The following is a 14066-nucleotide window of genomic DNA, read 5'->3' as shown; positions in this document are numbered from 1 at the left end:
TCTATTATTCAATAATTAGAATAATCTCCCACAGAAGGACAAATGACTTAAATTATATATTTAGGATGGTCTATTTCATCCATATCATAAACAAACCCCTGTTATACTTAATAAAACTGTCCCGAACACCACAAATCAATTAATCAATCGAAAATCCGAGTCTTCATGACCAATTACGCCATCTTCATGTCAAAACTTTCAAACATCTCACAATCATCTCTAGTCAAAATTAACAACATATAAGAAAGTTTTACACATCAAAAAATTTCAACACACAAAAATCGACTGACTTTTCAAAACAAAAACAAAAAATTTTGTTTCTTGTCGTGCGATTTGTCAACAAAAGAAACCCAAAATAAAATTTGCATAAAAATTTTATTCGTAAACCTTTTGAACCTTAATTTGGTAAAAGAAATTAGTCATGAAGTATTGAAATAAATCAAAAAAGTACAAAAGTACAGGAATTTGAGCTTTTAAAAGTGATAAGATCGATTGATACGAAGGCTAAAAACCAAATTAAAAAGTCAAAGTCCGATAGATTACAACTAAAATTTTAACCACGCAATCATGACTGTAGTTAGTAAATTTCAATCAGTTCCAACGACTTGCATTGAATATGTTCATCCATGGACGGATAGCTGCTGGAATGGATCAGCTGGACTGCTTATTGTCTCGTCATTGGATAGTTTTAGGATTTATACACTTGTTTATGTTGTGAGTATTTTTTTTGTGTATGTATTTTCATGAAAAATGAACAAGATCCTGTGATGATGCCTTTGCTCAAATCATATCAGGGGTGAAATCAGAATTATGTCAGAAGAGATGAGGGCATTAAATCCACGATTCCACCCCTCCCTATATACTCTCCTCTGGATCATGTCTAAATTCTTAAAATTTACTATAATCCATTAAATTTTAGCTTTCACTTTTGATGCGAGGTCGGATTCCAAAATCAAAAGATATAACAAGAACAGTTCTAGGGATTCTTCAATCAACAGCGTTCCTTACCACATCAGCTGTTGCTTACTCCTCATATTTATGTATGCTTCGACGCGTTTTTGGTGGATTCACAATGTTAACAGGCAGCTACGTTCCAGCTTTTTTATCAAGTGTTACGGCTATTGTTATTGAACGACCATCCAGACGTGTACTTTTGTGCCTTTATGTTGCGAATGTGGCTACAGAGTCGCTTTGGAAAATGGCAGAGTCTCGTGGAATGGTTAAAAGTATTTGGCGAGGTCAAACAATCATCTTTGGAGTGTCAACAGCAACATTACTTTACTACTTCCGTCGTGGATGGCATTTGAATAAAAAAGATTCCGTTTATGATGTTCTTCGATTTATTGTCGGTAAAGATGAAGAAGGAGGCGATCGAGACGAAAAAGTAGAAGACAAAAAGAGAAGTACAAGACTTTTGAAGAGATACATGCTAACTGCTTGGATATTAAAAATGTATAAACAATTTGAAATGTTACTTAAATCATTTTCGAAACACGATAAATGTAAACATAGTGATAGTTGTGCATATTATATATTTAATGGTGGAGCAAAGCTTTTTGGAATTGGATTAGGAATTCAAGGACTTTTAAAATTGGTGTTACAAATACCAAAAATAGTTAAAACTCCAAAAAAGGTTTTGTCGTCTGTATTTTCAAAAGATACAATGAGGATTGGTGCTTTTCTTGGTGGATTTTCATTTATTTATAGGGTAAAATAATTATTTGAACTTTTTTTTAATTAAATTATTAAAAATGTAAATCTTTTATTTTAGTTCACTGCATGCTTCCTTCGACGAACATTCAACGACGACAAACCAGAATATGCGATTCCATCAACACTTCTTGCCAGCATTGCGTTCCTTAGTTACCCAGATAAGACAGCAGCATTGTACATAATGTGGAAGTCACTCCAACTTACTACAGAAATGTTGACTGATGAGGGTTACATTCCCAAAATTCCATATGCATCTGTTTTTATCTATAGTGTTTTTACTGCTGTTTTGTTCCATGCTGCAACATTTGAGCCACAAAATTTGCGGCCTAGTTATTGGAAATTTTTACATGGATTAAGCGGTGGTAGAATTGCAGTTATGGATAGACGATCGTTTGATGTTTGGGGCTTAAACACACAAGCACAAATAATGAAAACAATTGAAATGACAAAAACACCTGTTGATATTAAATACAGCTTTGGACGATGGTGACACGAGAATTGGAAACATTTACTTAATGAATAATTGATATTGAACAGAGTGAGGTAATTCCATTAGAATAAGATAAATAAATATGACATTATTGCTTGTTTAAAGAATTTTGGGATATCCGGGACTAATTTTAATAAGCTAATTATTACAAATGTAAATTTGAAACCATATTTCTTTCCAATTACATATTAAAATATGATGAAATGTATATTAGCTAGCACAATGCCCTAAACTTAAAATACCCGGCTATAGCATTCAATTGATGCTGTAACATTTTAGTTTTGTTTTGTAAATCTTGCACATATTCGTTCCTTAAAAGATATTCATCTAAGCTTGAGATTATAAAATAATCAAAAATTAAATGAAATAAATTTTTTGTTACATAAAATTATTAAATATTTTATTTTTTAAAAGCAATCTGAAAATTTATTCGAAAAATGCTTCCAATTTGAGATATTTATCTGTAATCAGAGTTAACAAGACTCAAGTTTTAAGACTCTTTTTGTGGAGTCTGGACTAAAATCTAGGCGATACCACAAAAATGTCGAGACGCCTACACTTATGCCCAGATCCTAGGAGATTTAACTGGACTCTACCTGAATCACTTACATTTTTTTCCTCTTCGAATTCTTGCTAAATCTGATTATAATTTCTTCAAAATTTTATTTTAACTTTTAAATGTTTTTTATCATTTTATGAATTTAAAATTTCAAAATATGATCCTTCCATCAGCTGATCGTCTTTTAATTCAAAAGTCTTAATTAATTCAGCTGCAACTTTATTTCCAGTCTCAATATCCTCGTCAGGTCGCATCATTACCTCAAATTCAAGTCCATAATAATTTGAGTCTTTATTTTTGACAACATCTAAGTGAATTCGTGTACGATCATACATGAAGAGGTGACGCGTCTTATCAAGGATACCAAGAGTTCCTAAAATCTCAAAAATGTTATTTTTAAAAGTTAAAAAAATATATTTTTTTCTGACCAATGGAATCATTTAAAATTTTCTCCATCAAGTTGCCATCCTCAACTTCTAATATATTGAATTTCGATAGCTTTGGTCCTTGAACATTATCACGATCATATTGTACCAATTTTGCTTTATTTCCTTCCTCATATCGTAACTTGAGTCTTCCAGTTGTAGCTTTGAAAAACACATCATGCTGCTTTATCAACTCAGCCTCGTTTTTTCCAGACAACTTTTTAGCAATATTTACTTTTTCATTAAATTCATTTTCATCTTGAAGTTTTGCTTTAATTTCCACATTTCTGCAGTCACTTCGAGACATATTTTTAGATAATTTATTTAAATTACGACTATAAACACAAATTAAAGAATTTAAATGATGTTTTATAAAATTGGCGGTAAAATTCAAGGACATTTGTATTTATAATTGAAAATTTGACCATTGTTGTGTAGAAGTTGAGGAATTTGAATTTGGAAATGTAGTTAAACTTATTGTAAAATATTAACATTAAGTATTTATTAGTTTCTGTGATTTCAAAAATGGCAATTACTCTGATACTTGTAAATCATGGTCTAATGAACTTTTTGGATTGAGTAGTGGTGCAAAGTCGCCTGTACCATACCACACAAGCTGAACTCGAATGTGATTTGATATTGAATTGAAAATTCGAAAGGATAAAATATAATTTCTCTAGGCCAACATGACTCTGAATAAACTGATGATGTGGATGTGGAAGGAATTGAATTTATCATCAAATCAACAAAATATTCATTTTTGAATTTATCAAGATAATTTATCACATTCTAAACAAACGACACTAGTCAACATTTATTTAAAAAAAAAAAAAAGAAAAAACTTTTAATTAAATATTTAAAAATTGATAAAATGCTTTGCATAATTTCTGACCTGCAACTGAACCTTATCAATTCTGTATGCATGTTCAATGTGTAAATATAAATATGATAACTGTGTCTGGATGAGTGGATTTATTTACAAAATAAAGAACTTTCTCGTAATTTAATTTATTAAATAAATAAGATATGAAATTGTAATGTGGCATTAGGCAGACGTTACTCTAGATTTGGACGAAATTATACGTTTTTCTCTGGAAAAATTTCATGTGAAACAAAGGGATTATTCATCAGGTGCCGCCCATGCTAGGGTTTCTCTATATCAGAATATAAAAGGAAATTTTAAAGTTTAAATTGGTTCGAGATTCTTTATTTTTAATGATTTATTTTTTATTCACAATTTTTGACGTCTTTATATTTCTGTATGTGTTTATTTATTGATCTATTTTTCACATGATTTCTACAACAAGATGCTTTTATTATTGATAGTATAATTTATTTCCACTTATTGCCAAACAGGCGTTTTAATAGCAAATACACTGCAAATAAAATGTACTGTAAGTAAAATCTAAAAAAAAGTTTATCCAAAGTCTATCAAAAATAATTTAAACCTTTTAGATTTGCTACAAATTTTATTCGATTAGTTTTATAATTTTTCACAAAATTTCTGAGAAAATATCAATTTTTATATTTTTGAGTTCAAACATTTTCGACAGAAAAATATTTTAAATACATTTTAAAAATGTATTCCAATTTTACTTGATTGTGGCAATTCCAATAACTTTTTTAGAATGTTCATCATTCTCTAAGCAGTCAATGAAAAATTTGCCCAAATCATATTTTGAAATTGTTCTGCCTGGTGTCTTGTCATATAAAACTTGGAATGGGGCGGATGGCTCATCGGCAATGTGTGGTGGAAGTACAGCACGATATTCAAGTCCAGATTCTTTAATGGCATTTAACATTCTCAAGTGATCAGCATTAATCTCATGGAATACTTTTGGAACAGCTTCTGGTGGCATGAACAGGAATGATGACATGCATGCTGAGAACTTTGTTATTCCGAATTTTTTCATAGCTTCAATGATGTTTTTTGTACCTTGAGACATAACTGTCGTTGCTGATGTGTCATTTCTTGTCCCTAAAATTATCACAACGCCATCAACACCTTCAACAGCTCTGTCAACGTCCGCTTGATTCAATACATCTCCTTGAATGACCTCAACTTTTGACTTGAATTCCTCTGGCAATGTAGCTTCGTTGCGAACGAGCATTTTAACATGTTTGCCTGGTAAAAAAATTGTTATCATTGAGGTAGGTTAAGGAAAGCAAATTCCCTAATAAGAATTTTGTCAGAATTTTTTAAGTGATTTTCTAAAGACTTTTGTAAAGAATATTCTAGAATAATTCTGATTATAATTCTAAAAAAATCTCTTAAAAATTCTACAAAGAATCTCTTCTAGACTGACCTTTTTCTAGTGCATATGAAACGGCACATTTTCCTGTCATTCCAGTTCCACCGAAAATTGCTAATTTGTTCATTCTGCCTTGATTGTTCTGTTCACTCCCACTAATTTGGATCGACTGATTAAAATTCTCACTTAAACTTCTATGTTTTCTTACAGTTGAGGTTGAAGGGTCACTGACGCACACAGAGACACAAAAAATGCTGAATAATAGTACTGATATCAATTGAGATTTATCAAATTTAATAATTGAATAAGCAGACTTGACGTTTCGCCGGATTATGAATGTTGACATAATAATGATCGTGAAACTGAAAGATTGGAAGAAAATTCTGTGAATTACGGATGGCGGAATGTCAAATGGTCTGTTTAAAATTTATTAAAACGTTAATGCTTTTTTTTATGAAAATAATATAAGCGAGGTTTACTACTCCGAATATCGTGATAGAATGAAAAATTAAATCTTCATCTATACTGATTTATATGAATTTGCTTTATGCTGTATTGACATTTGTTGATACTACAGCTTAGGCATTATTTTAAAATAATCGTTTTTAAAAAAATTTGTATTATGATATTTATTTTTTATAAATACTAAAAGCATTTAGTTCTATTCCTGAATAATAATGCAATTTTTCAAATTGAAAACAATAAAAATTATGCTTAAAATCCAAAAATAAGTTTTTTGAAACATCTGATTTTTTCAAATAATTATAATTACGATACAAAAGTATTTGAAAAGTATCTTATTAAATACAATTTTTAAGTCTTCTATTTTTAAAACTTATTGTCCTGCTTAATCTATTTATTTGCTATTCAAATCTAGTTTTGTTGATCCCTTGCACCAACTTTTGATTTTTTTCTCGACATTAGACTTTGAAAAGGTTTTTATAATGTATGAATAACTTTTTCTTTTTTGAATATTGGTAGTTTTTAGGTTTGGACGAAAAAAATCCGGGTTCAAGCCTAGGACTGAATTTATTTTTACTGGATTTTCAATTATTTTTCCGCATTTTTTTGCAATTTCCCGATTTTTTTTTCAAAAGTATCCCGAAATTTTGTAAAAATCCCCTAATTATCCATCGATTTAATTTAAATTGAAATTTCAGCCGAAAAAAATAATCTAAACCCGGAACAAAAATTCAAACTATTTAAGTAATTGCGATATTTTTTGAATTTTTGCATTAATTAAAGCACTAAACATAGCAAGTTTCATTATTTTGATCTGAAAGGGTTTTATTTACGTCACCAAATTCCACTTCATCATATCCATTTGATTGCTTCACATATCCGTTTTCTAAACCATGTAGTGATGTAAAATTATCGAATATATGAAAAATGAATTTTTCAACATTTAGTGGCTGATTAGTTTAATTAATAATTGAATATGAAATATAGTTCTGGCATCAATAATTTTTTTGAGTATGTATTTTAGATTTTTAATATTTAGATTGTCCGGGAATCGAAAGTCACAATCTAGTAGATTAAACAAGATTTCCAATTGATTCGTTTTGAATGCAGTTGCAGAAATTTTAACTTTATGATAATATTTTAGTTATTCTATACCCTTTTTGGAATATTTAAGTGCCCTGAAACCACTCATTTCAAATTTCTTCAGTCAGAAAAAGAATTGAAGCATTATGATTTTTTTCGGTATTATTATTTGATTCCTTTAGCAGAAAAACAATTATAAAAATAAGCATAAACTCATCACAAGCTTACTTCAAACCCTTAAAATAAAACATAATACTAAAAATAAAGCAACTTTATACAGATGTTTTAAGTTTGATATTTGTTCTGAAGCTCGTCAGTTTCCATTGAACATGTAGTGATCAGTGCTCAATAATAGCTCAATAAAGGAACATTAAAAAAAATTAAATTAAAAATAATTTATTTATTAATAAAATGAAAAATTCTTCAGCTTGGGTGAGCTATTTAATTTCAAAAATTATTATTTCACATTATTTGTTTTTAATTTATTTTCTTTACCATTTTTAGAAAGTCTTCAAGTTGCTTATGTGGAAAAACTACTTGCTCCACATTAGAAAGCCATATAGTATTATATTTGATTTCATCATGCCTTTGTTTTGTTGCATTTTACTAAATTATATGCGATCACAAATTCAACCAGAAGTTTTTCATAGTAATAATTCATTTTCTCCACTTTTGGCGGACAATTTTTCCATTTTCGAGTAAGTTAAAAAAAAAATAATTTTTTAAACCGGTATCAAAATTTAAGATCTCCCCTCCACCCAAAAGTAGAGAATATTGGACATAATACTCAATAGATAATGAAAACTATAACAATTTTATTTACTTAATTCAAAACAGACAAATTTGTGCATTTTTGTCTTCATTAAGTTTGTTTAAGTTTTTCTTCTTCTATTTTTAGCAAATTTATCGACTCAAGTAAGACAAGCAGTTCTGAAAGTTTAAACACAGATACCAAACCAGATTACACAATTACCAAACTAAAAACTAATTTTTCGGTGAATCCAGAAATTTTATATTCACCAAAAAATAAAATTATTGATGAAATTTTGTCACAACTTGAAGATGAATTATTGCAGCTTGGAACTAAAATTACAGCAATAAGTGATTCTAAAGAGTTAGAGATGAAAATGATGAATATAAACTATTTGGTTGGAATTGAATTTCCAGATGAATATAAGGTAATGCATGTTTGATTGATTGTAATTTAATTTTTGATTTGTAATTTAAATTTTAGAATCTTAAATCATTGCCATCAATATTAAGTTATAACGTCAGATTTCCTGGAGAGCATCGAACAGCTAAAACAATAAATGTATTAGAGGAAAATTGGAACACAAGACATTTGTTCTCTTTATTTCCTTTAACAAGTATACGTACAAATACGAGTGATGACGGATCTCCTGTTAGATATTATGAAGAAGGATTTTTGCTTATACAAAGTATGATTTTCGAGAGTTTTATGAAAGCTCTTAATAAAAGCTCATTTGAAAAGATTCCAAAAATTTATGTTCAGGTAGGTAAAAATCTGCCCGCGCGGCTAAGGTAATAATCAGAGATGCCTTACACTTGCACAAGTAGTGTGTAAGCCTCCTATGTATGTTATTTTGCCTCTATATTTTACCTTACTCCGACAGAAATTTCCTTATCTAAACGGATTTCAAGATGGATTTCTTCGTACTTCTAAAGTTATCTTGTCAATGCTTATAACAGTTTGTTTCATCTATCCATGTATCAATATCATTAAATATATTGTCGTTGAGAAAGAGACAAAATTGAAGAAAATAATGAGAATTATGGGAATTAGTGTAAGTTGTGAAAAATTCTTACAACCGGATCAGTTCAAAATAAGAATCTTCTAATTTTAACAATTATTTTTATTTTATAGTCAAAACTACATTACTTCACATGGTTCGTCAAAAGCTTCATTTACTTATTTTCAATTGCTAACTTCGTTCTTATCCTAATAACTGTCAATTGGACTGGAAGTGAGAGGATTGTTATTACCAAGTCTTCAGTTTCAGTTATCTATGTTTTCATTATGACTTACTGCATAGTCACAATAATATTTGCATTTATGATCTCATCACTATTTCAAAAGTCCAGTATTGCAACTGCAATAGCTGCATTTTTATGGACAATACAAATTACTCCATATTTAGCAAATGGTGAAGATTATGCATACGAAGAGGTACCAAAAATAAAGAAAATGATCATGTCGTTAATGCAAAATTATGCAATGTCAATTGGAATGAGAATTGTTGCCATTAGAGAGACAAATGTTGGAGTGCAGTGGAATAATTTGTTTGAAAAATTCAATGACGATGTTAGTTTTGGAGAAATGATGATTATGATGATAGCTTGCGGAGTATGGAAGATTCTTGTAATTATTGGCATTAAATATCTCAGGAAATTTATGAAATCAAAGAATTTTATAGAGACAGAATATTTTGAAGGAATTGACTGTCAAAATCTTAATCAATCATCTAATGTGTTTTTAAGGATTCAAAATCTAACAAAAACCTACCCAAATTCATCAAAACCAGCAATCGTCAATCTCAATTTGCCTCTCTATCAAGATCAAATTACAGTTTTGTTAGGAATCAATGGAGCTGGGAAATCAACAACAATGGCAATGCTTTGTGGCGAAATTAAGCCATCGTCCGGAACAGTCATTAAAAATGGAGCTAGTTTATTAAATTCAGGCAAAATTTGTCATAAATCGACAGGAGTTGCATTTCAAGACAACATTATTTTCAACAGCTTGACAGTTCGTGAACATTTGATATTTTTTGGGAGATTAAAAGGAAATTCAAAAGTTGAAGCTGAAAATGAGGCACAAAAATTTATGAAAATATTAAATCTTAATCCAAATGATTTCGCAAGCAACCTGAGTGGTGGCATGAAAAGAAAACTCTGCATGGCAATTGCATTATGTGCTGACTCACAATTAGTGATTTTAGATGAAATCACAAGTGGAGTTGATCCAGCGTCGCGTCGTGAAATTTGGAATTTTCTTCAAAGTGTCAAGAAGAATCGATCAATTCTCATGTCGACTCATTACATGTTGGAAGCTGAAATTGTTGCTGACAAGATTGCAGTTTTATGTGAAGGACAGCTTAAAGCCTTTGGAACTCCTTTTGATCTCAAACAAAAATTTTCAAAAACTTGTAAATTGACTTGTGTCAGACAAAATTGTTGTGATTCTCAAACTGTTACAGACTTTGTACGTCAATCAATACCAAATGTAAAGGTTTCAGGTGATAATGGACAGGAAATTTGTTACGCATTTGAAAGTGATGAAGTTCCGAAAATATACGAAGTTTTAGAAAGATTAGAACATAATATGAATGAGCTACATTTGGAAAGTTTCGGTATTTCGTCATCCACAATGGATGATGTTATGGAACGGTAATATTTATTGATTATGGATCCATATAATTGATAATTTTTTTTGCTGATTTCAGAGTTGATGATATTCCAGACGATGAACACGGAAACAATTGTATGTCAAATCAATCCTCAGTTTACAACTGTAAACTTGATGAACTTCCTTCCAACGAAACTTCTTTTTCATCATCTTCCCTTTTTTTATACATTTAAAAGCTTTGTTGATGAAGAGATTTCTTGTAATGAGAAAAAACTATAAACTTCATTTTCTTCAAATTTTTCTTCCAATCTTATTTGTCGTTTTCGACATGCACTTTGGCTTTGATGCATCTAAAATCATACAAACACAACCTCATTTGAAATTATCAATTGATACATACTCGCATTCAAGATCATTCGTTCAATTAGGAGATAATATTGAGAGAAATTCGTCACTGTACAAAATTTATGAGTCTTATAAATTAATTATAAATGACTTTAAAGATGATGATATTAAATTAGAAGAAGTTGATGGATTTATGGAAGACATCTATCTAAAAAATTCAATGAAAAATTTGGATATGAATTATAGAAATTTATTTGGAGTTTCAGTACACGAACATAATATAACTGCATGGTTTAATAATCAACCTTATCACACATTACCAATTACACTTAGTGTTGTTCATAATGCAGTTTTAAAAGCATATTTTGGCAGCGATTTTGCAATAAATGTTGGAAATAAACCATTGCCATACCGAAATGAAACTAAGGTTAGTTCGAAATATAATTAGATTTAAAAATAGACTCTTGGGTCGATTTATTCCATGGTGATTCCGTAGGTATGGTAAATTAGTGGAGCACAATGGAAAGGTACAGACCTGAAATCAGCCCCTGAATTCTTAAAATAATTTTAAAACTTAAATTTCAATTATATTCTTTTTATATTTTTTAGAGGGCAAATCTGATATTTTTCACTTCAAAGGTGAACCAACAAGTGTACCTTATTATCAGCTTTGCATTGTCAGTTTCATATGCAATTCTCCTAATTCCAGTTGTTAAGGAAAGGGTTGCAATGGTAAGAAATAATGGATTTATAATTCAAAATTGTTAATATGACATAATTACAGCTATGTCATACATCATATACAGCTACTAGTATTTTGAACAAAACAGAAAAGAAGTAATTTTTTTCAAAATAATTAAAGCAAACAAAAAATTTAAATTGACAAATTTAATAATTTAAATACATTTCAGGCAAAAAATATGCAAAGAACAGTAGGAATTCATCCAGTAACATATTGGTTATCAATATTCATTTGGGATTTGTGGATTATCTTGATTATTGCATTAACAACAGCACTAACCGTTGATGGAACTGTTGCAAATTATGACAAAATTCAATCATTCGATACAAGACTTGAAAATTTTTACAAACATTTTGGTATTTTAACAATTTTTGGTATATCCGTGCTTCCAATAACTTATGTTAGTAGCTTTATATTTACATCAGCATCATCCGGATTTATAAAATTAGTTCTTGTTTATATCATCTTTGGATCAACAATATTTATCATAAAAAGTGTATTTAATGAGTGGTTGACAAACATGCCTGTAATGGAATTTTTCTTCGGAAAGACATTTTTGCCAGTTCCACATAACAATTTCTGTGATGTGATGAAAAGATTTTTGGATTTAGACAATGCAAAAGAATTTTGTAATATTCAATGTAAATATTTTGATATTTGTGATAAGGAAGAACAATGTAGAACTGCAGATCAATGTTGTGGTAAGTTTTAGAATTGTTTCAACATTTATATAAATTATAACTAGCTGAACGCGAAGTTGACTAGTATATTATCTAGTATATATCGATATAGTAAAATCTATCTAATTATTGATTATAATTTTTTTTTTCTGTTTTAGATACCAGTTATTTTGCATGGACCTCAAAAGGTGTTATGTGGAGCATCACAAGATATATTGTTATCACAATAATTGGCTTCTATATTCTATACTTGGTTGAATCAAAAGTAGGCTCGAAAATATTAAATAAGTTCAAAAGCATAATTTCCAAATTTCCAATTAAATTCTTGAATCGTTCAAATATCAGAAAATGTTCGATAGAATTAAACCCAAATACATTTAACATTGATCCTGATGTAGAAGCTGAAAAGAGAATGGTTTATAATATGTCTGATGATGAACTGAAAAGCTACAATTTAGTATTGAAAAATTTGTCAAAAAATTATCAATCAAAACAAGCTGTGAAGCAAATTTGTGTTGCTGTTAAACCTGGTGAATGTTTTGGACTTTTAGGAGCAAATGGAGCTGGTAAAACAATTATTTTAAGAGTTTAAAGCCTACTGAGTGTTGGACATTTAGCAGAAAGGCATTCTGAGTTTTTCTTACGAATTCCTAGCAACGTTCCTAAATATTTAATTGCGATTTTAAGGAATTTACGTAATTCATAAACTTTCTGCTAGATTACCTCAAGCAGTCGTCTTGAGTAAACTTCATTATCCAAAATCAGAGTTGACTTAAAGCTCTGCATATTTTAACCTTCTTATTTTCAGGAAAGACAACAACTTTCCGCATGTTGACTGGAGACCTCTCAATAACAAGCGGTGAAATATTCATTCAAGGTTTGAATATCAAAACAAATTTAAAGCAAATCCATAAAATGATTGGTTATTGTGGACAATTCGATGCTCACATTGAAGAATTGACAGGGCGAGAAATTTTAACTTTTTATGCAAAATGTCGAGGAATAGAAAAACATAAAATCCGAAATTGTGTTATTAAGTTAGCTACTGATTTTGATTTTTTAAGTCATTTGGATAAGCAAATTCGATACATGAGTGGCGGAAATAAAAGAAAATTGAGTACAGCAATTGCATTAATAGGAGATCCACAAGTTGTCATTTTTCTTGATGAACCAACATCATTTATGGACCCACTTGTTAAGAAAAAATTTTGGCATCAAATTGCAAAACTTCGTGACAGCGGAAAGACAATAATTTTATCATCGCATAGCATGGACGAAGTTGAAGTTTTGTGTACACGAATTGCAATCATGATGAATGGTGAAATAAAATGTCTTGGATCGCCACAATATTTAAAAAGTAAATTTGGCCAGACGATTGTTGTGACTTTAAAATTAAAAAAGATTGAAGCTAGTGAATCAGCAAAATGTGATGTAAAGAGACTTATTGATAAGGAGCTTCCAGGTGCAATTTTAAAGTGAGTTTAGTAATATTTTGATAATTTTAAAATTTTTATGATTTTTGTACTTTAGGGAGGAATTTCATGACATTCTGATTTATCATCTTACTTCAAAATCATTTGAATGGTCAAAAATATTCAAAACAGTTGAATTAGGAAAGGAAAAATTAGACATAATTGATGATTTTACTGTGAATCAAAGCAACATGATTCAAGTTTTTCTACAAGTTACTTCTGATAATAAATCACTGTAATAAAAAAGTAAATCCTCGTCTCCTTGTTGTTTTTTTTCTTTCAATTTTAATTTGCAGATGTATGAGTCAAAGTGAGTTAAATGTGTGATCACCAACCCAGTGACCTTAGGTTTGAGACTCGACATGGGAAATTTTCACTTCTCCTTTTCAAATCATATGTATGTCTGGAAACGAGGCTTACAGCCTCCCTTTGTAGACTAAATGAGTCAACAAAATTATGATCTATTTCCAACTGTA

The 14066-nt window shown here is 29.7% G+C and overlaps 4 protein-coding genes across 4 annotated transcripts; 2 read left to right on the top strand and 2 right to left on the bottom strand.

Annotated features, from left to right (window-relative positions):
* The first annotated feature begins 281 nt into the window (after positions 1-281).
* LOC139099403 (transmembrane protein 135-like) lies at positions 282-2560 on the top strand. The gene is made up of 3 exons (XM_070651845.1): positions 282-714; positions 920-1708; positions 1772-2560. The coding sequence occupies exons 1-3, from the start codon at positions 568-570 to the stop codon at positions 2201-2203; spliced, it is 1368 nt and encodes a 455-aa protein (XP_070507946.1). The 5' UTR covers positions 282-567; the 3' UTR covers positions 2204-2560.
* Positions 2561-2613: 53 nt separating this feature from the next.
* Positions 2614-3576, bottom strand: LOC139099404 (uncharacterized). Its single transcript, XM_070651846.1, has 2 exons — positions 3191-3576; positions 2614-3135 (listed from the first exon to the last, which is right to left on the bottom strand). Exons 1-2 carry the CDS (start codon positions 3492-3494, stop codon positions 2897-2899), a joined length of 543 nt encoding a protein of 180 aa, XP_070507947.1. The 5' UTR covers positions 3495-3576; the 3' UTR covers positions 2614-2896.
* A 1060-nt stretch (positions 3577-4636) lies between these two features.
* LOC139099355 (flavin reductase (NADPH)) lies at positions 4637-5816 on the bottom strand. The gene is made up of 2 exons (XM_070651786.1): positions 5494-5816; positions 4637-5312 (listed from the first exon to the last, which is right to left on the bottom strand). The coding sequence occupies exons 1-2, from the start codon at positions 5783-5785 to the stop codon at positions 4780-4782; spliced, it is 825 nt and encodes a 274-aa protein (XP_070507887.1). The 5' UTR covers positions 5786-5816; the 3' UTR covers positions 4637-4779.
* A 1485-nt stretch (positions 5817-7301) lies between these two features.
* On the top strand, positions 7302-13851 carry LOC139099407 (phospholipid-transporting ATPase ABCA3-like). The gene is made up of 13 exons (XM_070651848.1): positions 7302-7416; positions 7489-7682; positions 7883-8162; positions 8219-8497; positions 8619-8789; positions 8870-10392; positions 10449-10486; positions 10963-11123; positions 11306-11428; positions 11608-12139; positions 12277-12684; positions 12927-13593; positions 13649-13851. The coding sequence occupies exons 1-13, from the start codon at positions 7396-7398 to the stop codon at positions 13827-13829; spliced, it is 4578 nt and encodes a 1525-aa protein (XP_070507949.1). The 5' UTR covers positions 7302-7395; the 3' UTR covers positions 13830-13851.
* The last annotated feature ends 215 nt before the right edge of the window (positions 13852-14066 follow it).

The sequence above is a fragment of the Chironomus tepperi genome, unplaced genomic scaffold (assembly GCF_022539635.2).
Source record: "Chironomus tepperi strain 1889 unplaced genomic scaffold, CSIRO-AGI_Ctep_v1 contig_467, whole genome shotgun sequence".
Lineage (NCBI taxonomy): Eukaryota > Metazoa > Arthropoda > Insecta > Diptera > Chironomidae > Chironomus > Chironomus tepperi.
Note: the sequence above shows the minus strand (reverse complement) of the source record. Positions and strands in the feature narration are given on the sequence as shown.